This window comes from Colossoma macropomum, unplaced genomic scaffold (genome assembly GCF_904425465.1).
Source record: "Colossoma macropomum unplaced genomic scaffold, Colossoma_macropomum, whole genome shotgun sequence".
In the NCBI taxonomy this organism is placed as follows: Eukaryota; Metazoa; Chordata; class Actinopteri; order Characiformes; family Serrasalmidae; genus Colossoma; species Colossoma macropomum.
Window position 1 is genome coordinate 1,814,760 of NW_023494785.1, and position 27,450 is coordinate 1,842,209.

At 43.8% G+C, this 27,450-nt stretch overlaps 1 protein-coding gene across 1 annotated transcript in view; it reads left to right on the plus strand.

Annotated features, from left to right (window-relative positions):
* The window catches only part of LOC118815174 (katanin-interacting protein), a 49,650-nt gene extending 22,963 nt beyond the window's left edge, over nucleotides 1-26,687 (plus strand). The window contains 17 exon segments of the mRNA XM_036581105.1: nucleotides 2,385-3,051; nucleotides 3,628-3,912; nucleotides 6,747-6,999; nucleotides 7,001-7,482; nucleotides 9,103-9,299; nucleotides 11,217-11,289; nucleotides 12,396-12,573; nucleotides 14,423-14,588; nucleotides 14,777-14,955; nucleotides 16,416-16,480; nucleotides 16,988-17,098; nucleotides 17,483-17,622; nucleotides 19,515-19,616; nucleotides 20,488-20,648; nucleotides 23,203-23,229; nucleotides 24,433-24,518; nucleotides 26,613-26,687. Coding sequence (XP_036436998.1) covers nucleotides 2,385-3,051; nucleotides 3,628-3,912; nucleotides 6,747-6,999; nucleotides 7,001-7,482; nucleotides 9,103-9,299; nucleotides 11,217-11,289; nucleotides 12,396-12,573; nucleotides 14,423-14,588; nucleotides 14,777-14,955; nucleotides 16,416-16,480; nucleotides 16,988-17,098; nucleotides 17,483-17,622; nucleotides 19,515-19,616; nucleotides 20,488-20,648; nucleotides 23,203-23,229; nucleotides 24,433-24,518; nucleotides 26,613-26,671 — 3,231 coding nt within the window. The 3' untranslated portion in view covers nucleotides 26,672-26,687.
* The last annotated feature ends 763 nt before the right edge of the window (nucleotides 26,688-27,450 follow it).

The window sequence follows — 27,450 nt, forward strand, 5'->3', positions numbered from 1 at the left end:
CATGGTACCAGAGCTCCTTGGGTCATAGGTCAATGATCGACTTTGTTGCCATTTCATCTGACTTGGGACCATATGTTCTGGACACTCGGGTGAAGAGAGGTGCTGAGCTGTCAACTGATCACCATCTGGTGGTCAGACCCGGTAGGCCCAAGCGAACAGTGAGGGTGTGCTGGGAACGACTGTCAGAGGCCCCTGTTCAGAATGATTTTAACTCCCACCTTCGGGAGAGCTTCTCTCACGTCCCGGAGGAGGTAGGGGACATGGAGTCTGAATGGACCCTGTTCAAAACCTCCATTGTGGAAGCTGCCAGGCTTAGCTGTGACCAAAAGCTTGTGGGTGCCTGTCAGGGCGGTAACCCAAGAACCCCCGATTGACACCGGTGGTGAAGGGAGGCCGTCAAGCTGAAGAAAGAGGCCTTTAGGGACTGGATGGCCCAAAGGACTCCCGACTCAGCAGATAGGTACTGTCAGGCAGAAAAGGTGGCAGTGGTAGCGGTGGCGGAAGCAAAATCCAGGGCGTGGGAGGAGTTTGGTGAAGCCATGGAAAAAGACTTTCGGTCGGCCTCAAGGAGGTTCTGACAACTGTCCGGCGACTCAGGAGCAGTAGGGGTGGCTTCGCCCAAGCTGTATTCGGCAGGGGTGGAGAAACTCTGGCTTCAAATGAGGATATTGTCGGTCGGTGGAAGGAGCACTTTGAGGAACTCCTTAATCCGGGGGACATGCCTCCCTCACAGGAGTCAGGGCCAGAGGCTTCTGGTGTGTCAAGCTCCATTTTCCTGGTGGGGGTCACTGAGGTAGTTGGCAAGCTCTTCAGTGGCAAGGCACCGGGGGTGGATGAGATTCGTCCAGAGATGCTTAAGGCTCTGGATATTGTGGGGCTGTCGTGGCTGACGCGCCTCTGCAATATTGCATGGACCTCGGGAACAGTACCCTTGGACTGGCAGACCGGGATCGTGGGCCCTATTTTTAAGAAAAGGGACCGGAGGGTGTATGCCAACAACCGAGGTATCACATTGCTCAGCTTCCCTGGGAAAGTCTATGCCAAGGTGCTGGAAAGGAGACTCTGACCGATAGTTGAACCTCAGATTGAGGAGGAACAATGCGGATTCTGTCCCGGCCGTGGAACAATGGACCAGCTTTTCACCCTCTCACAGATTGTTGAGGGGGCATGGGAGTTTGCTAATCTCTCTGTACTCCGGGAGTGAGAGCTGTGTTCGTAGACTCAGCATAAAGTCAGACTCTTTCAGTGTTAGTGTTGGACTCCGCCAGGGTTGCGCCTTGTCTCCACTCCTGTTCATGATATTCATGGACAGGGTGTCAAGGTGTAGCCGAGGTCAGGAAGGCAGTATGTATGGAGCCCGGAGGGTGGTGTCTCTGCTATTTGCAGATGATGTTGTTCTTTTGGCTGGATCACATGGATGCCTCCAGCGCTCACTGGAGTGGTTTGCAGCTGAGTGTGAAGCGGTGGGTATGCGGATCAGCACCTCCAAGTCTGAGCCCCTGGACGCTTCCCGGTGGGGGTGTACCCGGCATGGCCTACCAGGACAAGACCCGGGGTTGTCCTAGGACCCGCTGGAGGGATTATATCTCCAAGTTGGCCTGGGAGCAGCTGATAATGATGATGATGATGATGATGATGATGATGACTTGTGTTTTATCTCTGTCCAATGAAAACCATGTATCTCCAAAATATCTTTTTTTTTTTGGCAATATTTATTTTTAATAGTTTTTATTGCATTTTCTTTTCATCATTTCAGTATTCTTAACTTCTGTTTTCCATTTCTTCTCTTATGCTTGCTTTCATCTGCCTTTTTCATTGTAAAACACTTAGCATTTTAATATATGAAAGGTGCAATATCAATCAATCAATCAATCAATCAACCTTTATTTAATCTCAGAGAACATTGAGGGTGACCCTCATTTACAATGTTGCGGAGTTGATACAGAACAAGGGATCGATAATGTGTAAGAAAATATCAAATAAGAAAAGTAAATTTAATAAATAAAAAAAAGACTCAAGTCAGGTAAGTATAAAAAATGAAACGTTAATAATAAAAATATAATAAAAATTTAAAACAATACTTAAAACATAGCTAAAATGTAAAAGTAAATCAAATCAAAATAAAAGGAGACTAAGATAAAAAAGTAAACTAAAAATTAATTAAAGTGACTAAAATAATAATAAAAATCATAATCAAAATAAGAATTTGAATAATAATAAATAAAGCTAATAATAATAATAACAATGATGTGTTATTGCATAATATATAACGTATTGTTAATATTATTTGAAAGTATCCTGGGTTTAATGTTGTATGATATATAGCATCATAGCTGTTTAGACTGTTTTACCCTGAGTCAGCTCCACATGTGTGTTGTTTGTAGGAGCTGGACGTCGGAGCGCGTGAGGTGCGCCTGTATGTGAACAGCACGCTGGTGTTTGAAGGCCAGCTTCAAAAAGGCTGTGGCAACCAGGTGTTCGACTGCAGCACCACCATCGACCTACAGGAACTACATCTCCCAGAGTGCACCTCTCCCAGCCCCGTCTCCTCAGGACACAGCCTGCGGGGCTGTAGTCCGCATCGCTATGACGACAGGGTCCCGGAAATCAGCCCCAGCCAATCAGACCAGCCCATCCCTGCCTACCCAAAGGAGCCAACCGAGAGGAGTAGCACCAGCCAGTTGGCGCTCAGCCCTGCCTATGTAAAGGAAGCGAGCCAGGTCAGTCTCGACCAATCGGAGCGCGGCGTCGCTCCTGCCATCGCCTCTGACAACCGTGCGATGCAGAGGGACTCGTTAGAGCGAGATTCGCCCCCACTGGACCTCACCCTGGGGCAGAAGCAGCAACAGAGAGAGGCAGTTACTACGGTGACCACCCAGCCTGCCTCCTGCCGGACTCCCGAGTGGCTCCGGTCACCGCGGGAACGTGAGCGCCCCCTGTGGCTCACAGCACAGAATGCAGCTGAGGAAACGAAACCAAAACCCAAACACTCCGTGCTGCCCGACATCCCCTGCAACCCAGCCAGGGTGTGTGGCGCGTCCTCCGGGAAAGGTGAGCAGGAATACAGCATCAGCATCACCATCAGAAAACACTGTATTTACCCATAAATACTGCACCTTTAAGGCTGGTATACACAGATCGGCTACTTCATTAAGTCCACCTCCTCGTAACTACACTCACTGTCCACTATATCAGCTCCACTGACCATATAGTTTCACTCTGTAGTTCTACAGTTACACACTGTAGTCCATCTGTTTCTCTGATACTCACAGAGCAGGTACTATTTGGGTGGTGGATCATTCTCAGCACTGCAGTAACACTGACGTGGTGGTGGTGTGTTAGTGTGTGTTGTGTTGGTGTGAGTGGATCAGACACAGCAGTGCTGCTGGAGTTTTTAAACACTGTGTCCACTCACTGTCCACTCTATTAGACACTCCCACCTTGTCAGTCCACCTTGTAGATGTAAAGTCAGAGACGATCTGTATGTGACAGGAAAACTGTAGAGCCTTGTTGTAAAAAAAGGCTGTGAAAACGATGTACAATGTTGTTTATTCAGTATTTGATCCATACAGCTGTTCATCATTCAAGAAGTGACACAATAACGCTAATGTCATATTACCCCCGCAGCCTCCGGCCACAAGAGGGCGCTAAACGGGTTGCAGAGAGAAGCTTCGTCAGAGTTCAGTGCCGATTCACTGGAGCTGGACCCTGAACTCAACCTGGACGGAGAATCAGAAAGCAGACCGTCGGACCTGGACACGAACGTCCTGCCAAAACGGGATTTGGACCTGCTGGACGAGCTAAATCAGAAACCGCACCGGCCGGTCAGCGGCAGGAGAGGATCCGCACGCTCAAAAAACAAACCAAGCCTGAACCACAACCACGAGAGAACCTCTGACATCACTGCCTCAGGTACACCTGCCTCACCTGGAACTGACAGAATAGTGATGATTTGATCACGGATTAACAGGAGCCGTCATTAAGGGCTAAGTCAGCCTCTGTTCGGTGTTGGTTGAGCTCGGACTGAGTTTTGAGTTTTGTCAGTAATACATTCAGGTCCGAGGCAGGACTTTGTTGGAATATGATCGGGACTGAATAGAATTTTTTCAAGCTACAATTGGATTCAGACCCTTTTGCCAGGCTACTGTTAAGTTCAGACAGAGGTTTATTGAGATAATTCAAGTCTGATCTTGACTGTTTCTTGAAATACAGTCAGATTCTGACAATCTCTTTGGAATACTGCTGGATTCTGACATAAGTTTGTTGGAATACAGTCGGGTTCAAACTAAATTTTGGCAGCCTACATTGACTTCAGGCACAATTCTGTCAGGCGCAGTCAGGCTCAGGGTTTGGGCAGAATTTTCTCGGAATACAGTCGGATTTGGACAGAATTTTCCAGGAATATGGTCAGATTTGGGCAGAATTTTATCGGAATACAGTCGGGGTTGGGCAGAATTTTATTGAAATACAGTCGGGTTTGGGCAGAATTTTGTTGGAATGCAGTCGGGTTTGGGCCGAATTTTATCGGAATATGGTCGGGTTTGGGCCGAATTTTATCGGAATATAGTCGGGTTTGGGCAGTTTTATTGGAATACAGTCAGGTTTGTAACAGAATTTTGTTGGAATTCAGTTGGTTTTAGAGCAGATTTTTGCTGGAATACACTCATGTTTGGACAGAATTTTATACAGTCGGGTTTGGGCAGATTTCTATTATCGGGCCACAGTCAGATCTAAAACAGTACCGTTTGACTGTGGTTGGGTTGGGATAGAAATATGTTGGCCTAAAACTTTGTCAGGCTCTAGTCAGGCTCGGGATCTCCGTGCTGTGGTTCAGTTCGGATGCGTCAGAGAAATTCCTGGCCTGATTCGGGCTCTCGGCTGGTGTTTCGGAGGAGAGGAGTGTTTGAGTGTTGTAACCTGATTACCCAGCCTGCAGTCTGCTTCGTCACGCCCAGTCAGGCAGCGCACTAATCCCCACTCATCCCCCACACCGATGAGCGCTGTCCTCAAGGAAGGCCCAGTCTGCTTCTTTCAGTGTAGACTAGCTTTAGCTAAGCGTCCGGCCTGCCCTCTAACTTAGCTCAGCAGTTTGCTGACTGAAGACTCTCCTGACTCAGGCAGCGAATTGAAGACGCAGTGGCTTCTAGGTGGGAAATCTGCTGGTGTAGACCATAAGCAGGTGTAGCTCAGTGAAGCTGAAGCAGGAGCAGCGCTGTCTGGAATATCCTAAAGCTGCTGATTGCGTTGTGGTGTCACCTGTGGTGTAACTAACCCAATCTGGAGTGACCTAATGTAGGCTAATCTGGATTAGCCTCACAGAAGAAATGCAGAAACTAGCATTGCAGAATGAATGATGACTGGGTGAGAGAGAGGCAGTGTTGGGGATACAGAGAGAGACACGAGCATCTGCTGTAGGAGTGGGTGCTGCCAGTACCGGCTGCTGCTGGTCGAAGTGTTTAATAACCTAATTTGAAAATAGAAGCAGCCCATCTGCTGATCTACACTCCCTGGCCTCTTTATTAGAAACCCCTTCGCCTTGCTGGTGTACATTTAGAGGCTGTAGATCATCTGTTGATGCACAGTTTGTGTTGGTGATCCTCTAGTCCTAAATTAATGGTCATTTTCTGACCACAGAGCCTCTCTTGTCTGGACATTTTTGGGTGGTGGATCCCTCTCAACCTAGCAGTGACACTGACGTCTGTAAAAATCCTCGCCTAGATAGTTTTAGTAGCCTTAAGTGCTAATATTGGCAATGTAAGCTCATAAAACAATGCCATGTTCAACAATTTCGTTGGAAAGCTTCTGACAAATCCTCTTGGGAGACCATTGCAAACATTTAGGCCAAATGCAATGTTGCATAATATCAATTAATGATAAAATACCTGCCAGATGAGGACAAGCCGGTGTAAAAACAGTGTACAGAACACTGCTTTACTGTAAACAAAAGACTTCTGCTGTCTTTATGTGCCATTGGATGGTCTAGCGAGCAACATTGTAAGCACAAAAGTACAAAAGCCCAAAATGTTGATGTATTTCTGTAATATAGTCAATAAAACAGCCCTAAATCCCAATATATCTTTCCATAATAAGGCCTAATATCCTGAAATATATTCTTGTAATGTAGCACAAGAAGTGCTGGTTACACTTTTTGTTAATATGGCTGAAAATTCCATTACTGTTTAACATTATATGGCCAAATATTCTATTTTTCTGCAAATTGATTAGTAATATGGCCAAGAATCCTGTTATTTTCTGTTGTATGAACAATAATATGGCCAAATATCCTGATGTATTTTTCTGTAATGTGACCAATAATATGGTCATAATGTATTTATATGTAATTACATACGTTTACACTGTCATCACAAAAGTACAAAAGCCGAACATTTTGATTTATTTTTCCATAATGTAGCTAAAAAAATTCCATCATTTTTTTCTGTAATATGGTCAAAAACCTTAATATGATTTTCTGTAATGAGACCAGTAATACAGCTACAATTCTAACATATTTTATATTTTTAGAATTCACTTTTTCATAGACTAATTAAACATTTAGCCTAAAATGCAACGTTAGATTACATCAGTTAATGATAAAGTCTTTCAGACGAGGACGTTAAAAACAGGCCAACGTTGTGCTTTATTGTAACGGAAAGCCAACTTTAAGATCAGGAGCTCATATTTATGATCCTGATGGGAAGTGATGGCAGCAACAGGCTGTGACCTCATTTCTCACTTTTCTTCATCAGTTTCTCTAGATGACTTTGGTCCAGTTTCCAGCAGTAGCCAAAGGCTGCGTTCTGATTGGCGGAGCGAGCAGGACGACACGTTAATGGAGTCGTGGGATTCACTGATGAAGTTCAATCAGAGCCAGAAGGGCCGCATTTCCAACATGTCCCTGGAGGGGGACATCTTCGACGAGTTTCTGCAGCGCCAGTCCCGCCGCCCTGCGGCCGTGACCTCTGACTCCCGCGACTGCCGACCCCGTGACCTCCGATACCGAGGATGACCCACGCGACCCGCTGGACGAGGACTTTGAGATTCCGGTGCTTCCTCAAGGGCGCCACCTGCTGGTCAGCATCCTGTCCACGTGGGGCGACCGCCACTACGTTGGCTTGAATGGAATAGAGATCTACAGCTCCAGCGGAGAGCCGGTCACTCCGGTCAGCGTCACAGCCGACCCTCCAGACATCAACGTCCTTCCGGCCTATGGCAGGGACCCCCGCGTGGTCTCCAACCTGACGGACGGCGTTAACCGCACTCAGGACGACATGCACCTGTGGCTGGCTCCGTTCACTCCGGGCCGCAGACACCTGATCTCCCTGGACCTGGGCTCCACGCTCCGCCTGGCCATGATCCGCATCTGGAACTACAACAAGTCCCGCATTCACTCCTTCAGGGGCGTCAGGGAGGTGGAGATGACGCTGGACGGACGCTGCATCTTCAGAGGAGAAATCGCCAAAGCCTCCGGGACGCTCACAGGAGGTGGGTGACAGGACGCAGCAGCACAAAGCAGGATGGGTCACGATGTGTCTTATTATGTATTTGTGTTTTTGTAACAGCCAACAACATCAGAAATCCCTATGTATTTTAACATACCATGGTCAAAAATCCTGATTGTATTTTTACCTTATGTGACCAATAAAATTACTCAAAATCCCAAATATATTTTTCAGTAATATGGCCAAATCGCTTGATATATTCTTCCATAATATAGCCAGAATTATATTTTTCTGTAATATGGTCAAAATACCAAATATATATTTATTGCTAGAATATTTTCTGTAATATGACCAATAATATGGCCAAAAATCCTAGAATATTTTCTGTAATATGGCCAATAATATGGCCAAAAAACCTAGAATATTTTCTGTAATATGGCCAAAAATCGTGGAATATTTTCTGTAATATGACCAACAATATGGCCAAAAATCCTGGAACATTTTCTGTAATCTGACCAACAATATGGCCAAAAATCCTAGAATATTTTCTGTAGTATAACCAATAATATGGCCAAAAATCGTGGAATATTTTCTGTAATATGTCCAATAATATGGCCAAAAATCCTAGAATATTTTCTGCAATATGACCATAATATGACCAAAATCGTGGAATATTTTTCTGTAATATGGCCAAAAATTCTAGAATATTTTCTGTAATATGACCAATAATATGGCCAAAAATCCTAGAATATTTTCTGTAGTATGACCAATAATATGGCCAAAAATTCTAGAATATTTTCTGTAATATGACCAATAATATGGCCAAAAATCGTGGAATATTTTCTGTAATATGTCCAATAATATGGCCAAAAATCCTAGAATATTTTCTGCAATATGACCAATAATATGGCTAAAAATCCTAGAATATTTTCTGTAATATGGCCAATAATATGGCCAAAAAACCTAGAATATTTTCTGTAATATGGCCAAAAATCGTGGAATATTTTCTGTAATATGACCAACAATATGGCCAAAAATCCTGGAACATTTTCTGTAATCTGACCAACAATATGGCCAAAAATCCTAGAATATTTTCTGTAGTATAACCAATAATATGGCCAAAAATCGTGGAATATTTTCTGTAATATGTCCAATAATATGGCCAAAAATCCTAGAATATTTTCTGCAATATGACCAATAATATGACCAAAAATCGTGGAATATTTTTCTGTAATATGGCCAAAAATTCTAGAATATTTTCTGTAATATGACCAATAATATGGCCAAAAATCCTAGAATATTTTCTGTAGTATGACCAATAATATGGCCAAAAATTCTAGAATATTTTCTGTAATATGACCAATAATATGGCCAAAAATCGTGGAATATTTTCTGTAATATGTCCAATAATATGGCCAAAAATCCTAGAATATTTTCTGCAATATGACCAATAATATGGCTAAAAATCCTAGAATATTTTCTGTAATATGACCAATAATATGGCCAAAAATCGTGGAATATTTTTCTGTAGTATGGCCAAAAATCCTAGAATATTTTCTCTAGAACGACCAATAATATGGCCAAAAATCCTAGAATATTTTCTCTAGAATGACCGATAATATGGCTAAGAATCCTAATATATTTCTTTGCATCTCTCTCTCAGGTTTGGATCAGTTCGGTGACACGATTCTCTTCACCACTGATGATGAGATCCTGGAAGCGATGTCTCGTTATGATGACACTTTTGGGGGAAATGTGGAGGGGGTGGAGCCTGGCCTGGAGGAGGAGGAGCTTCAGCGTCCGCGGACCGCAGACGGAGAGGGAGAGGAAAGACCGTTCACACAGGCCGGATTCAGAGAGGTGTGTTTGTGAGAAAGAGAGAGAGAGCATGTTAATGGCTACTGCGGCGCTTTTCACACTAATCTCTCTCTCTGTCTGCTACATCTGTAGTCGACCAGACGCACTGAGGGTGATTTTCTTACCAAAACAGTTCTTATGGAGTACTGTAGTGAAAAAGCGGTACCGGTTATTTTCATTTTTCCTGCGGTTTTCTGGTATCCGCACCAGGACACTGGTAACAAATTACCGCACATTCTGTCATAAGTGCAGAGTTTTCCCTGCATAGAGAATTACAGGCGGATGCGTCCATCAAATTTCATGCCACCTCCAGCTCTCGACAAAACTCCGACAGGTGTCTTCATGGAAAACACTGTTTTCTAATAAGCGTTGTATTCGGTGGATTCCTGTCATTTGTCACAGCATTTGTGGCAGTACACCACAAGGTGGCGCTGTAACGTAATCAGCACAGCAGCAGTAAAAGCATGGCTATAACTAGCTATGAGGACACCGAGGTAGACGAGGCTACACAATTAGCAGTGACTGGCTCTCGGCTGACCTCAGAGCGGCGGTGGTCCGGCCGTGGACTGAACCGCCCGCTGTGTTTATCTCTCTATGAGATGCTACGCTAATGATGCCCAGAGCAGTTTGACTTCTTGAGATGTAAAGGTACAGGTGTGCAGCACACCTACTGAAGGCTAACATACAACACCGCTATGATGAATTGTGAGAGTTTATGAGGGTAACTAACAGATGATGGCTGTAAAATGCGAACCTCGTACCTCGGTTTTTGTATGATGTGTAGTCTCTGTACTGTGCCTGCGGATTCTGGTTATACAGTGTTATACAACAGTAAGTTCCGGCCACACAAGCTGATGAACCCAACACCATTCGCCAAACTAAATGGGCTGTAAGATGCTTTACAGACTGGCTGGAACAAAACAACATTAATACTGATCTGGCAAAAACTGACAAAACTGGGCTAAACTTGATATTGTGGCAGTTTTACGACTCAGTCTGATTTGGTCAGACTCTGAAGATCAGACCACACGTTTGGCGAATGGTATTCGGTTCATTTCTGGCTGATTCCAGGTTGTTCAGCTGTTCTTCTGTCACAGCTGCCGACTGAAAAGCTGCTCAGTTGTGACAGTTTGGGAATTTAGTGTAAGGAGCTGGAGAATGAACTGCCGGCTGTGCAGCGAGTGGGCGGAGCTCGTTACTCTGACATAGCAACAAGCTGCTTGTTAAGGAACTATAATTTGGTGAAGGAACTGCGAACATTAAAACATATTAAACGCCGCGTTCACGGCCCAGTTTATTAATTTATTACTTTATTTAACTGTTGTATTAAAGCAGTAGAACACTCGAGGAGTGTGTTATCGCCAATAACATCACGGCTGCGATGATCTACGGTGACCAAATCACAGCCGTGATGTTATTCCATGATAACTCACTCCCTCTGTGTTCTGTTGCTTAAATAACTATAATAATATAAACTTTTCATAAGGCTGTTCTATTCACCTTTTTTAAAAAATTCAGTGTACAAGAAGTGAATGACGTGGTAAATAATATACTGTAATCTATTTACGTGATTTTTTTTAATCCCTCATGAGATTCGATCTCCACTTTTGAAACATGATGAATTATGAGTATTGACTTTATTATAGTTTAATATAATTCTTAATGCTCTACAGTTTTCTCAGTCAGTTTAGTGTTTTCTACAGCTCTTCATCATTCATTTCATCATTCTGAACTCATCCAACATTTTCTGCATTTTTATCTACAGCTTCCTACAGTCCTCACGTTCAGCTGGAACCTGTTGTTCAGGATGAGCAGATTACAGTCATGTTATATGTGTATTTGCAGCCAGGTTGCTTTTATATTACTGAGAACATTAATTCCAAACTTTTGAACACTGTTGGATCTCTGTGTGTTTTCCAGTCGAAGCCGGACCCTGGGGCCGAGCCGGTTGTTGATCCGGAGCTCCAGAGTTGTGGACTCTACACAGGCAAGAGTAAGAAAACCCCTCATCACAGCAGCTGTGCAGTGGGATTTATGTATTTTTGAAGTGTTTTTGATAAACTGTTCTGTTCCTTAGTCCAGTATTGGCTGCAAAGCCTCCAACAGTTACTTCTACAGTCCACTAGATGGTGCTGTGTGTCTTTTACTCCCTGAACACGGAGGGAGAAGTCTAGCTGTTCACTCACAACAGCACAACCAGCAGGACAGTCAGCAGAGTTAGCTTCTGAATTAAAATCGTCCATAGGGAGACGTATAAGTGTACAAAGTGTATGTTTGAATATATAATAATAATAATCTGAATCTAATAATAATTAACTGAAATTATATCAATGATATCAGGATTTTTAGTCATATCGACCAGCCATACTGTTTCTACAGCAGAGTTGTTTTAATGTGGAGTGTGATCATTATAATAAAGGAACAGAGTAACACAAAACTACCATAGAAAATGCCTGAAGCATACATTAACGATGTAGTAAAGTTAATTATCTGTTTTTTTTCTTTATTGCCCAGGCCTGGTAGGTTCATCTATCACTAGTACCATTTGTTTTTTTTCTTCAGTGTTCAACATAGAGCTGGGCAATATGACAGTATTTATCATTATCATGAAAAATAACATCACAGTAGGCTTTTCTGAGCATAGTGGGGATATCGGCAGTGCTTAAAAACACTTCCCAACTGCAGATTTGATTAGAATCAGAGTATCGTTAGTCCTGTTTGGTTGGATTTAGTGCAGCACAGTGTGTGAAATGATGAATACAAGTAATTTTTCTAAATGTGGCACTATTAGTCTGTTCTTACTTATCAGGTTTTAGTAGAAATAAATATTGTGACATACTGTGTATCGTAAAAACGTCCTGAAGTGTAACGATATTACATTTTGCTGTATTTCCCACCTCTAGTTCAAGATACTCTGTAGGCTTAAAGCTGAGCGAAAGAGACCACGCCTGCTGTACTCGCAGCAGAGCTGTGATAATGTGAGTCTGTTGAATCCTGCAGGTTGTGATGTTTGAGTGAAGCTGCATTTCTAACACAGACGTGTACGATTGTGTGTTTGTGTGTGTGTGTGTGTGTGTGTGTGTGTGTGTGTGCGCGCAGCTCTGCGTCTGGGTCTGCTGATGACGTGGGGGGACTCCCATTACCTCGGCCTGACGGGGTTAGAGGTCGTCGGGAAGGAGGGTGAGAGCATCCCTGTTGACGTCTCCATGGTAACAGCGTCACCGTGCGACCTCAATGACCTCCCTGAGTACAACAACGACCTCCGAACTCTGGACAAGTCAGTGACCTGCACCTCATCTTCAAAAATGCTGCTATATTAACAGTTTACCCATCTATCTCAATCTCTCGCTCTCCTCCCAGAGGATCAGGGGTCAGAGGATCTGTTTCGCATCAGTAAAAGATAAACTTCCCTCATTTCCGCTGTAACTCAGCGTAGACTCTCAGCCTCGACTGCTCCATTAAAAGATACCCAGTTAAAAATACAGGTTTTCTAATTCTCACTCAGTTGTCATTCCAGCAGGGCCTCGTCTCCTTCAGGGACAGGGCGACTCAAGTCTTCTGTAAATCACCAGATGTCTCTCAGAGCATGCGTTCCCCCTAGATCAGGGGTCGGCAACATGCGGCTCTTTTACTGCCCTCTTGTGGCTCCACAGCAGAATTATATTTATAAAATTAAATAATCCTCCTTTACAGTAAAATAAAGCTCTGCTGATCGTTCAACACAGTTTAACAATAAATGGTCTTAAACTCTGGAGTTAATGTAGAACTGCTAATTCACCCTTTAACCCTGAAGATCAGCACAGACTGCTGGTCACCATAGCAACACAGACAATCTCGCCTAGCGAAACGGCAGAGAGAGATTTAAGACGAACATCGATAATTTGGAGACGAATTGACTGATTTACATTTATAATCACTCCAGCTGGTTTCCTGATACGTTTAATCTGCAGCGAGAAACTGAAACACTAAAAAGTTGCGAAGCTGAAGTCTTTCTGGTCTTTTCGTTCGCATTTCACCGTTCCACCTTTAACAGTGCAGCAGTTACATTCTGGCACCTCAGGAACCATTTAAGGTGGAACAGGAAAATTCGAACAAGAAGCTGTCGAATGAGAAGCGACTTCAACTTTGTAAAAAGTCAAACATTGAGAGAAACTGTTCTACTTTCGAGTAAAGTTTCCTGCTGGAGATGTGAGAAAAGCGGCTACAGCTGAGCTAAAGCTTAAAGCAGAGCAAAGGTGAGTCTGTTTTCTTTTATATTATGTTTCTTAGCCTATACTAGTACATCAGCACATACTGAGACACATTTACAGCCAAGATGGTAAAATGATCATAAAATGTTGTGACTTCCAAAGGGGGTTTTATTTTTATTGAAAGGACAAACTGGCTCTTAATGTTTTGGTTGCCGACCCCTGGTCTAGATCATCTCATCGCCATCTCGTGAACACATTCTGCTGTAGGCGTCCAGCTGTGATCACCACCTCTTTCAGAGCCCTTCAGTGGCCTGTTCCACCTTTATCAGGATTAATGACTCCAGTTGTTTCTCTGGAAGACTCTTCAGAGTAATAACTGCATTGTCTTTATATATATTTATACTATAATTTGTTTCCTTCACTGAAAAGTGATGTTCTCTGTGATTGATGCCACATACGTCACAGAGGACGAAAGCCCTGCATCAGAAGACTGTCCAGGCTTATTACATACTAATGCTTATTATTCAGTAATTACAGAGAGTCCAATGCAAACTGGTTGAGCTATTTTCAGGTTATAGAAGTTAGTGATAAACCTACTAACAGTACTTTGGGCCCGTCGGTGGACTCTGACCGCATAAGGGATTAAATACAGCGACTGTATTTTGAAGTGTCCACGATAACGTCACCATACATCTTCAGTATTTCGGTATACCGTATATGCAGTATACAGGCACATGCCTGTTACTGCTGCAGGTTATTTCTGAGTTTTGCCTGAGTTTTGCCCTCACTTGGAGGAGGAAGGAGCATTTAGAGACGTTTGTGATGTGCGGAGAGGTGTCATTAGTCAGAGTCAGTTCTTCACACACACAACACGGAGGATATTTAATGAATTAAAACTGTTATTTGATATCTTTGTTTGGTGCATCTCTCCCTCAGGTTGTTTGATGGACAGAACGTCACTTGTGATGATGAACACATGTGGCTCATCCCGTTTTCCCCCGGCTCTGACCACACCCTCAGCATCGAGTTCAGCCAGTCGCAGACCATCGCCGGCCTCCGCATCTGGAACTACAACAAATCACCCGAGGACTCTTACAGAGGGGTGAGGGAGAGAGAGATAGAGAGGGAGAGGAGAGAGAGAGAGATGAGATGAGGAAGGGGAGCAGATGAGTTTGAATATGTCTGAAGTTTACTTTAGTTTCTCTCACTGTATTTGGGGGACGTCGTGTAAATCGGAGATTAAGGTTCTGTTCGTGTGTCTGTCTAACACCCTCCTGTGTGTGTTCTCAGCTGCAGGCGCTGAAAGTGTGTGTGGACGGGGTGTGTATCTCCCCTCCAGACGGGTTCCTGATCCGGAAGGGTCCGGGGAACTGCCACTTCGACTTCGCTCAGGAGATCCTGTTCATGGACTACCTGCAATGCCCGAGCTCCACCACAGGGGGCAGCAAAAACTCACAGGAGCCACACAGGTGCGAAAGCTGTGTTTGGGTTGGGTTTGTCATTAACTGACAATCACCTGCACACTTTAACACAGATGGTTCGTCAAGGGTTCTTTAAAGAAACCCTTTAGAAAATAGAGTTTAGTGAAGAAAAACATAGATGAACACTCAAAGAACCTTTGACTTGATTAAGGGTTTTTTGCATGGAGAAGTGGTTCTTCTTGATGGAGAATGTGCTGTATATGGTTTTATGTAGAACCTTTTTGAAAATGGTTCTATATAGCACCAAAAAGGGTTCTTCTGTTGAAACAAGCTTGACACTGCAACAGTAGAAGAACCAATTTTAGTGCTATATGGAACCCTTTTAAAAAGAAGATTTCATCATGCAGAGAACCCTTTATTCATGCAAATGGTCCTTTAAATGTTCATGGTTCTATATATATCTGGCCCAAGATCTCTGCCCTGATTGGCCCAAGAGCTCTGCCCTGATTGATACAGGATCTCTGCCCTGATTGGTCCAAGAGCTCACCCCTGATTGGTCCAAGATCTCTGCCCTGATTGGTCCAAGAGCTCACCCCTGATTGGTCCAAGAGCTCTGCCCTGATTGGTCCAAGAGCTCTGCCCTGATTGGTCCAAGAGCTCACCCCTGATTGGTCCAAGAGCTCTGCCCTGAGTGATACAGGATCTCTGCCCTGATTGGTCCAAGAGCTCACCCCTGATTGGTCCAAGATCTCTGCCCTGATTGGTCCAAGAGCTCACCCCTGATTGGTCAAAGAGCTCTGCCCTGATTGATGCAGGATCTCTGCCCTGATTGGTCCAAGAGCTCTGCCCTGATTGATGCAGGATCTCTGCCCTGATTGGTCCAAGAGCTCAGCCCTGATTGATGCAGGATCTCTGCCCTGATTGGTCCAAGAGCTCACCCCTGATTGATACAGGATCTCTGCCCTGATTGGTCCAAGAGCTCTGCCCTGATTGGCCCAGGATCTCTGCCCTGATTAGTCCAGAGCTCTGCCCTGATTGGCCCAAAGATCTCTGCCCTGATTGATACAGAATCTCTGCCCTGATTGGTCCAAGAGCTCTGCCCTGATTTGTCCAAGCTCTGCCCTGATTGGCCCAAGATCTCTGCCCTGATTGGTCCAAGAGCTCTGCCCTGATTGATACAGGATCTCTGCCCTGATTGGTCCAAGAGCTCACCCCTGATTGGTCCAAGATCTCTGCCCTGATTGGCCAAAGATCTCTGCTCTGATTCATACAGAATCTCTGCCCTGATTGGTCCAAAATCTTGACGCTAGCAGGATTTTTCTGAATTTTTTTCATGCCTGAAGTTGACTTAGTCAGGGATTTGATCAGTGTACAAAACTTTTTTAAGGTACATTTTGCATTCCTTCAGTAAAACCTGTCTATTTCTGCCAGTGTTACAATACAAAACAGCATTTCCAAATAATTTCATCTCTTAAATAATTAAGCAGAGTCATTTGTGTGTGTTGCAGGACTGCGTGTAGAAGTGAAGAACAGGCCAGTATGGAGTACGAGGCTCCGCTGATGCCGTGTGGCTGTATCCTTATTACCACTCATAACCTTCTATAATCAGTTTAGAATACAGTAATAGTCCTGTTCCTGCTCATCCATACATCTGTACTAATATCACTTTAAAGTGACAGATCAGAGGAAAGACCTAATGTATGCACTTACTCCAAATTTATTCAGTCTAGCTAATAAGCAGTGGAAGCTTATACTCCACCAATTAGCATGGTGCTAACCGTAGCACCTAAAGCATCATACACTCGGCTCAAACCATGTACAGCGGCTCAGTAATCTCTAATACACCTCCTTGTATGTGTAACACACTTGGTGAAATTAACTGATTGTGGTTCTGGTTTGATTCTGTGGTTTCGGATGCTGTGTGATGTACTGATATTACTGTGTGAGAAAGGTTTGATCTGATATATCTGATATATCGTCTGGCTGTAGTGTCTCTGTTCTCCTTGACTCTACACGTGTTTCTTTGTGTCTTCGTGTTTCTTCCTCTGTTTTTGTATTTTGTTTTGCGTATTTTGTGTAGTTATTTTCCAGCTGCAGCTGTTGACCACCTGGGGGGATCCGTACTACATCGGTCTGAACGGCCTGGAGCTCTACGACCAGAACGACCAGAAAATAGCCCTCACCGAGAACAGTATCCTTACACACAGCTCATTCACAGAACGAAGGAGGGAAGTTATTCCACATGATACGCTCTAAAAAGAGAAAACTCACAATAAATATTGTTGAAATATGACTGAACTGTACTTTATTTGATTTGACATTCAGTTGTTGACTGTATAAGATGTTGATATACCTACTAGGCTACTTCAGTAAACAGTATATGGCACTGAATCATGATGCAAGTCAGACATTATGACGTTCCGGACCTTTGCTTGAGGACATTTTCTCTAACTGGACATTATTGAATTTTAATTAAAGACCCCTGATCTAGATGATCTACACACTACACCCTCTGTTAGTTATGAGTTCAGAATGGATGTTTATTATGTGTTGTTCTTTAACGAGGTTCTCTCAGACATCGCTGCGTTCCCGGACAGTGTGAACGTGTTGGAGAGTGTGTGTGGTGACGTCCGCACACCTGACAAACTGATCGACGGCGTCAACAACACACACGATGGACGACACATGTGGCTCGCCCCCGTGCTGCCTGGCCTGGTGAGGGGGCTGCTTTTACCACTCGTATTGTGATTGTAGTCTTGTGGGGCCAGACGTGATCTCGTAACGAGAACGTCTGAAGACAGCCGTGAGACATTTTTGGGCTAAACATGGTTGAGAAGGTATTTGAGTGGAAACAAATAGAGTTTGAAATGTCTAAACTAATGCAACGCCTCGTGAAGGCGGAGCTTGAAGTAGGAGAACAGCAAGCCCTGTGGTAGGGGTTGACCATCGTGTGATGAAAGTCCAGTCGACGTTGACTGATCGCTGGTGATGTCATAAATAAAACCACAGGAAACCGTGAGGGAGCCAAACTCCAGGTCAGTAGAGCATGATCCACTGAGTCCTGGAACACATTGCTAGCCTTCAGGGAGCCAGAGATGCAGAAATCGCAGAAATCTGTGTCCAGCTCAGGCACACCCTAAGTGGCCTTGCCGAGATGCTCGCCCATGGTAGAGGTCTGGATAGCCAGAGACATTTAGGCCCAATCCCATTTCTTACTTTTACCCCTACCTGTCGTTTCGACTGTCATCTTGCCCCTTGGAACTGAGTTACGAGGCGACCCTGCCAGTCTGCAGTGACAGCAGAGGTGGGTAAAGTTCAGCTCCTCACTGCTGGGCTTTAGTTACAATTAGGGCCTTCAGAGGGGGTGGGGGGGTTGGGGGGGTGGGGGTGACATGGAGTGGCATGAAGCTGAACTTTCCCGTTCCACCTTAAATAGTGCAGCAGTGAGCCTGAGGCACCAGAATGTAACTGCTGCACCATTTAAGGTGGAACGGGAAAGTTAGCTAGCTAGCTACCAAGACATTAGCATACTACTAGCGATTTTTTGTGCTTGTTATGAAGAAAAGGACCAAAACACATTGGAACGACATTAAACTAAGATAATAACGGTTATCATAATTTTTAACAGAGAAAATTCTCACATTTGTGGGTTTCTTTGGTCTCTTGTTCTCCATCTTGCTGTTTTTTCTTTTTTTCTCATAACTCTCTGTTTGGAGTCTCTGAAAAACCTCCATTTGGAGGGTCATGTAGCCCCAACACTTCGCCCTCCCCCTCTATCTCAACAAGAATCAGGACACCCTACCCCTAAACGAGAACACGCAAAACGGAGGAGTAGGGCTAAACTTTACAGGATTACAGGGCGTCATGCCCCCTCTCCAGTCACACATGACTTTTTGTTGTAGTCTTTGGGAAACTGGGTATAACAACATTCAGTGTCTGATTTTTGAAGCTCTGTAGATGAAGCTGAGAAATGTTAAAACAAAGCCAAACTCCACAGGTCAGTAGAGCGTGAACGAGCCATGAATTGCACTGATAGCCCTAAGGAAACTGGAGATATGGACCCTGACATCACCAGCCTCCTCACCTGCTGTCTTCTCTGAGGCGTCCGTGTGGTCAGTGTCGTAATCACGTGATCAGCAGCTAGTCGGCATCAAGCTTAAAGCGCCATCGCTGTCCATGTTTGCAGCGTAAGGTTAGCATGGCTAAAAATTTATCCAAAAAGCTCCAGTTAAAGGTGTAGACATGAGTCGCATGTGCGGAGAAGACAGTACATGTAGTTAAAATAGACAGTAACTCTTACTTACAGAATAACAGGTCTGTTAAACTGGACCGTAGGCTTGTTTGCACTGGAATCCAGCACCAGAGTTTAACAGGTTGTCCCCATTACGAGATCACATCTGGCCCTGTGACACTGAAGTGAACATCATTAGTTTGGGAATTTACAGCCTGCAGCCAACATCTGCAATCACATCAACCTTCTTTACGTCATTTTACACGTGGAACACAAGTAAATACATCTGAGTGCCTGCAGACCTGTGGAAAAATCCTTATCTCTCTCTCTCTCTCTCTCTCTCTCTCTCTCTCTCTCTCTCTCTCTCTCTCCGTAGGTGAACCGTGTCTATGTGATCTTTGATCAGCCGATGACGGTCTCTATGATTAAACTGTGGAACTACTCCAAAACCCCTCAGAGAGGAGTCAAAGAGTTCGGGGTAAAACACACAAACACACTCTAAACTCTCTAAGCCAGACAAGTTCATGCCCTATCAGTTCACTGCAGTGGAGGACTGAGATGCTCTTCTTAGAGTTTTCCTGCTAAACTCCTCACGTAAAGGGCCCGTTTCCTACATTCCCCCTGATCTGAATTTACTTCTGAGGTCCACTTAAGGGACGTGCACAGGTCCTCGAGTACTCAGTTAATCACTCGAGAGTATTTGCCAGTATTTTACTGCTGAAATCACTATGCGGATATTTAATACGCTCCATCGCGGTTAGACAGAGAAGAAGACCAATAGTTCAGTGAGACGCCAGTTTTGTATTCTAACAGGACTGTAAACTGGCGAGTTAACTTGAGAGTTTGTGTAACGTTATGTCACACTTTGCTACTCTAAAATGCTAATGCAGCTTTACCTAGGCTAGCTAGCTAATTTTATCTACACTCTTAAAAAAGATGGTTCTTCAACGGTTCTTAAGCAAAGACTTCAGATTAGTGGAGGATGTGTTCTTTGTGCTTCTATATAGAAGCTTTTTGAAAATGGTTCTGTCTAGCACCAAAAACGGTTCTTCTGTTGTTACAAGCTTGACATCGTAACGATAGCAGTACCCCTTTTGGTGCTATATAGAACCATATACATGTTCTCCATCAATCTGAAGAACCATTTTCCGTGATTAATGTTTATCGGTTCATCGATCGTTACAGATACTCGAATATCAGAAGATTGATATTGTAATGATCGATTTGAATGATTTAATGGTGATTAATTATGGTATCAGACTCTGTGTCTGCGAGTACTGAAATATATGTAGTTGTACTCGTTCTGTAAAAATGGTATCGACGCATCTCTGATTTGTTTGTTTGTGTAGCTTCTTGTCGATGACCTGTTGGTGTATAACGGAATCCTGGAGTGTGTGACTCACGTGTCCCGTGGAATCCTGCCGACCCTCGACCCCATCGTACCGTATCACACCATCCTGTTCACCGACAACGCACAGATCACTCACCGAGAGAGGAACACCATCATCAGGTACTCACAGACTCTCAGACCTCAGGTCCTCACAGACCTCAGGTCCTCACAGACCTCAGGTCCTTACAGACCTCAGGTCCTCACAGACTCAGGTCCTCACAGACTTAGGTTCTCACAGACTCTCAGACTCGGGTATTTACAGACTCACAGACTCGGGTATTTACAGACTCACAGACTCGGGTCCTCACAGACTCTCAGACTCGCGTCCTTACAGACTGTCAGACTCGCGTCCTTACAGACTGTCAGACTCACAGACTCTCAGACCTCAGGTCCTCACAGACTCAGGTCCTCACAGACTCAGGTCCTCACAGACTCAGGTCCTCACAGACTCTCAGACTCACAGACTCGGGTATTTACAGACTCACAGACTCTCAGACCTCAGGTCCTCACAGACTCAGGTCCTCACAGACTCTCAGACTCGGGTATTTACAGACTCTCAGACTCGGCTATTTACAGACTCACAGACTCGGGTACTCACAGACTCTCAGACTCGGCTATTTACAGACTCACAGACTCGGGTACTCACAGACTCTCAGACTCGCGTCCTTACAGACTCTCAGACTCACAGACTCAGGTCCTCACAGACTCTCAGACCCGCGTCCTTACAGACTGTCAGACTCGCGTCCTTACAGACTGTCAGACTCGCAGTCTCAGGTCCTCACAGACTCTCAGACTCAGTTACTCACAGACTCTCAGACTCAGTTACTCACAGACTCTCAGACTCAGTTACTCACAGACTCTCAGACTCTGGTCCTTACAGACTCTCAAACTCACAGACTCAGGTACTCTCAGACTCTCAGACTCAGAAACTCAGGTCCTCACAGACTCTCAGACTCAGAAACTCAGGTCCTCACAGACTCTCAGACTCTGGTCCTTACAGACTCTCAAACTCACAGACTCAGGTACTCTCAGACTCGCAGGCTCAGGTCCTCACAGACTCTCTGACTCAGTTCCTCACAGACTCTCAGACTCACGTCCTTACAGACTCTCAAACTCACAGACTCAGGTACTCACAGACTCTCAGACTCAGAAACTCAGGTCCTCACAGACTCTCAGACTCAGAAACTCAGGTCCTCACAGACTCACAGACTCGGGTCCTTACAGACTCTCAAACTCACAGACTCAGGTACTCACAGACTCTCAGACTCAGAAACTCAGGTCCTCACAGACTCTCAGACTCTGAGAATCTCAGTCTCTCAGAGTGAGTCTGAAAGTCTGGTACTCTGTCAGGGACTCAGACTCACTGTGGTAGCTGACTCATGGATCAGCCTGATCATCCTCAGTCTGTCTTCCAGCGCTTCTGCACCAGCTGAGGAATGAACGAGTGTGTGATGTCTTTTTTTGTTGTTGTTGGGGTTTTTTTGGTGAGTGATCATTTGCAGTTGAGTTGCTCCTCCTTTAAAGCCCAACTCTGAATGTTCATGGAATAGCCTGTTAGCTGTGTGCCAAGCTGGTCAGCCTAGATCTGGTGGTGGTGCAGCTTAACATCAGCTGAAACAGCCCCAGACACCTTGGCCGGCAAAGTCTGCATGACATTCATAATTCTGTTCTTTATTACTAGATTAGTTAGTGGCCAAATCAAAGATGACAGCATACTACAACCACAACTTTTACTGAGCTGCGCTTTTATGTTTTTATCTCACAAAGATGCAGCTTCAGCTGTCACTGTGCTCCCTTCCACATCTGCTTCAACCGTCTCAAAATTACCAGACAAAAAAGAATTTGTTATTGTTTTTATTATTGTTATCATTGTTGTGGTTATTATTGTTATTACGCTTAGTGGAAATAAAAAAATAAAAGGTTGAGCGAAGAAAAAAAAACAAAATAAAACTTAAGGCCATATTAACACCCCACCCCCATGACTGTCAATAAACCGTCCAGTATAGTGTAGCGCTGTTCTAATAGCGGACAGGGCTGTCATGATCATGAAATTTTAGCTAACGATTAATTGCCATATATATAATTGCGATTAACGTGCGATTAATTTAATTGTCTTTTCTGGTCATTATTTGAAACTACTAAAAGTACTTCAAAGTGGCCAGATTGGGTGATTAGTTATTTCTTGTAGCTAATGCTGGCTGTACTGCTGCTTCAATACTGTGTGCACCTCATATATATATATATATATATATATATAATCGCTGCAGTCAGAACAAAATCTCATATCTTCGTTTTTCAGTTTTTGAGGATTTGAAAATGCCTGCTACTCTTTACATTGTGTGTAAATTTCATGATGAATGGACCAAAAGAAACGACCCGAAATTACTTGGAAAAAAGTCTGGTTCCATTGACTTACATTAAAAGTAAAGTAGGTTTTTTCCTTCTCCTGTAAAGTTACCATTTTGGAGATACAAGGTTTTCTTCTGAGAGCAGCGATATATATATATATATAATTAATATATAATATTATATATATATAGTATATATTTGTTGTTTTTTGTTTTTTTTTCCGAAACCTAAAGGGAAGGGGGGGGTGGGGTAAGTCATGCTTGCTAGGCTAGTCAGCTCTCCAACTTGCAGCATGAGTGTGACGCTGTGTGTGTGTTTTCTCCAGCCCCAGACGCAGTTCACACCATAAACTGTGAGTAACAGAGAGTCAGTATCAGTCCCACTGTGTGAGTGACAGCTGTTCCCGACATGCCCCGCCCACAACACCATGAGCCCTTAACCCTTAGAAGTGTTATTGTCAATTTACATAAATACTTAAAGTATGTATTTACATTCACTACCATGCAAGATACTAATGGTTTTTAGTACAGCTGGTTTTAGGTGGTGAAAGACCAGATTTAAACCATATACAGATTATTGGGTCTCACATTAAACACAAATTAGCTCTGCAATGTTTTTCAACTTTTTAAACACTGTGTCCACTCACTGTCCACTCTATTAGACACTCCTACCTTGTCAGTCCACCTTGTAGATGTAAAGTCAGAGACGATAGCTCATCTGCTGCTGCACAGTTTGTGTTGGTCATCCTCTAGTCCTTCATCAGTGGTCACAGGACGCTGCCCACAGGACACTGTTGGTTGGTGGACTATTCTCAGTTCAGCAGTGACACTGAGGTGTTTAAAAACTCCAGCAGCCCTGCTGTGTCTGATCCACTCGTACCAGCGCAACACACACTAACACACCACCACCACGTCAGTGTTACTGCAGTGCTGAGAATGATCCACCACCCAAACAGTACCTGCTCTGTGAGGGTCCATGGGGGTCCTGACCACTGAAGAACAGGGTAAAAGGGGGCTAACAAAGTATCAGAGAAACAGATGGACTACAGTCTGTAACTGTAGAACTACAAAGTGAAACCATATGGTCAGTGGAGCTGATGAAGTGGACAGTGAGTGGAGATATGAGAAGAAAGTGGACAGCCAGTGTATATTTGCATAGTCACAATGATTTATATTTATTTACCATAATGTTTAGTTACGTAATGAATTACATTTTCATTTGATTAACGTTCTGTATCGACTGGTTCGAGTCTTTAAAGACTTTAAAATAAACAGACTGATTAACAGTCAGTGCTGGACACAGCAGTGTCTCTGCTTGTTTTACTGATCTACGAGTCAGAAATAAATTATTTAAATTCACAGCATGTTGTTTTTATCACTTCCACTTCTAAAGGTTAACACCTCCCTGCCTAAGGCCTCCACCCCTCCATCCGTCCGCCCTGCCTCTTCATTCAGCCCGTTTTGTGTCCAGTAGAGTGTTTAAGTGTCCGTCTGATGCCGTTACCTCGTCTTTAGGGTGAAAACGTCTGTCTCTCAAACATCTGTCTGTCTCACAGCAACCATGTAGAAGATCAGGATGTGAAGATGACCAACGAGAACCAGATCGTCCACCACCACAAGAAGAAACAAACCGCAGACCCAGGTACACGCGCACGCACGCACACGCGCACACACACACACACACTCATGTTTGTCTAACTATACATATGAGGACATCCATAGATTTCTATTGATTTTTGTGTTACTGTAGCTAAATGACACTACACCTAAACCTAAACCCAAACCCAAACCTAACCTTAACCTCAGTATCCAAAAGGCAATTTATCTGCTCTTTTAGTTTTCAAGTAAAAAACTTAATTGTGGTGAAAACAACACATGAATTTCATGGGGTCCTCACAAGTATAGCAATACAAGAACACTTTAGGCCTTAATTGACTCAGTAGACCTTAATTGGCTCAGTAGGCCTTACTTGACTCGTTAAGTCTTAATTGACTCACTAGACCTTGACTCGTTAGGTCTTTATTGACTCACTAGACCATAATTGACTTGTTAGGCCTTAATTTGACTCAGTATTCCTTAATTGACTCGTTAGAATGGGTCACACAGGAACTGTCAGCTGATGGGAATTCCAGAGTGTAATAAGTTCTCTGACTCCTCCAGTCTTGTGCTCACACTCAGCGACCCTGAGCTCCTCTGTGTTGAAGTAGTTTGCTGCACAGTTTGTGTTTATGTTTCTACTTCATTACAAAGAGCAGCATTTGGCCAGCAGTGCAGCAGTTACTCTCCACACTTAGTAGTAAAAACACTAATCAGGTACATTTCTTGTTCATCAAGGTACAAACAGTGTAAATGTTCCCTCAAAGGTACAACAGTGGATTTAAGGTCTGATTGTGAACCTTAAATAAGTGTTTCCAGGTGAAAAGTTTGTATTTGTACCTTTTCATAACCGAATGTTTTAAACAGAACAGTAAAATAAAGTCCTGGAGACGAGACGGGGTGTGTGGAGTCAGTACAGCTTAGAACATATCATTCAGTGGATTATGGTTCAGTTATGTTCCCTGACTAAAGGTACTGAGATGGAGCCTTGAGGGTCCCACCCCAGTGACAAGAGGGGACACTGACCCAGAGACAGATTATACCTTTATTTCTGAGAGTGTAGCAGTGCCATTTAAGGTGGAGCAGGTCATTCAAATGTAAATTCAGCTTTGCTGCACTAACACACGGATTATCGCTGTGCTGGGCTTTACTGGGATAAACTGGATACACACAACACACTGTTTATTATCAGTGCATTATTCTGGAATGGCTGATATTGCGCTCTCTCTCTCTCTCTCTCTCTCTCTCTCTCTCTCTCTCTCTCTCTCTCTCTCTCTCTCTCTCTCTCTCTCTCTCTCTCTCTCTCTCTCTCTCTCTCTCTCTCTCTCTCTCTCTCTCTCTCTCTCTCTCTCTCTGTGCTCTCTCTTCCTTTCTCTCTCTGTGCTCTCTCTCTTTGCTCTCTCTCTCTCTCTCTCTCTCTCTCTCTCTCTCTCTCTCTCTCTCTCTCTCTCTCTCTCTCTCTGCTCTCTCTGATCTCTCTTTCTCTCTCTGTGCTCTCTCTCTCTCTCTCTCTCTCTCTCTCTGTGATCTCTCTTTCTCTCTCTCTCTCTCTCTCTCTCTCTCTCTCTCTCTGTGATCTCTCTCTCTCTCTGTGCTCTCTCTTCCTTTCTCTCTCTCTCTCTCTCTCTCTTTGCTCTCTCTGTGATCGCTCTTTCTCTCTCTGTGCTCTCTCTCTCTCTCTCTCCTCTCTCTCTCTCTCTGCTCTCTCTGATCTCTCTTTCTCTCTCTGTGCTCTCTCTCTCTCTCTCTCTCTCTCTCTCTCTGTGATCTCTCTTTCTCTCTCTCTCTCTCTCTCTCTCTCTCTCTCTCTGTGATCTCTCTCTCTCTCTCTGTGCTCTCTCTTTGCTCTCTCTCTCTCTCTGTGCTCTCTCTTTCTTTCTCTCTCTGTGCTCTCTTTCTCTTTGCTCTCTCTGTGATCGCTCTTTCTCTCTCTGTGCTCTCTCTCTCTCTCTCTCTTTGCTCTTTCTCTCTCTGTGCTCTCTCTCTCTCTCTCTCTGCTCACTGATCTCTCTTTCTCTCTCTGTGCTCTCTCTCTCTCTTTCTCTCTCTGTGCTCTCTCTCTCTCTCTCTCTCTCTCTCTCTCTCCCAAAGTAATTTAACCTTATCCCTGTAACTTTGTTGTTTTGTTTGTTTTTTTCAGCGCTGCGACCCAAAACCTGTATGACTGATACAGGGAAACATGGAAAACGACGATACTGAAAGAAAGAAAGAAAGAGTAAGAGACTTGGGGTAGCGTCAGTTATAATAAGTCAAAAAGAATTGAACACGTAAACAAAGCTGCTCCAGTCCGACACTCTCCTCTGCACATGTAAGATATGTACAGTATAAATCTGTATATTCACTGATATTAAACTGTATATTTGCAGATTGAAGTGTAGTATAGATGGTTATATATAAAACACTATATTCTAAATGAGTTAATAAATTCTTTAAACTAAGTGTCCTTTCTGCTGTACAGTTGAGCAGTTTTAGTGATGTTTTGCCCATTTGATGTAAACTCCTGTTCCCTGTCCACACAGTTCTGGATATTTCTGAACACTCAGCTCTCATTCCGTATTGATTACGTAGCGTTTGCTGTGTAGTGAACTGAGTGGAGGATGACTGAAAGATTAATCACTGAGAATCTGAACACAACTACAGGACCTAAAACCTTGGACGGGCTCCAAACACAGAAATAAGCTATGTTTTCAAAAATACCCATAAACGTGTGGACGGGGTCTCACACATTCATACACTCTCACTGTATGTGTAGATACACACTCATATATGTTTACTGTGATTACTTAGTGTCCCAGTCTAACACAGTGGATATGCTTCAGTTTTACTGCTGATATATGCAAACACTGCACAAATACCTCAGATACAGAAACAGTGGCCCCAAAAGTATTTAGACACTTTAACCATTAACTTTAATGAAGTAATTTACTTAAAATGTTTACCAAAATGATATTAGTTTCATAGAAAAACACTTTTAGGCT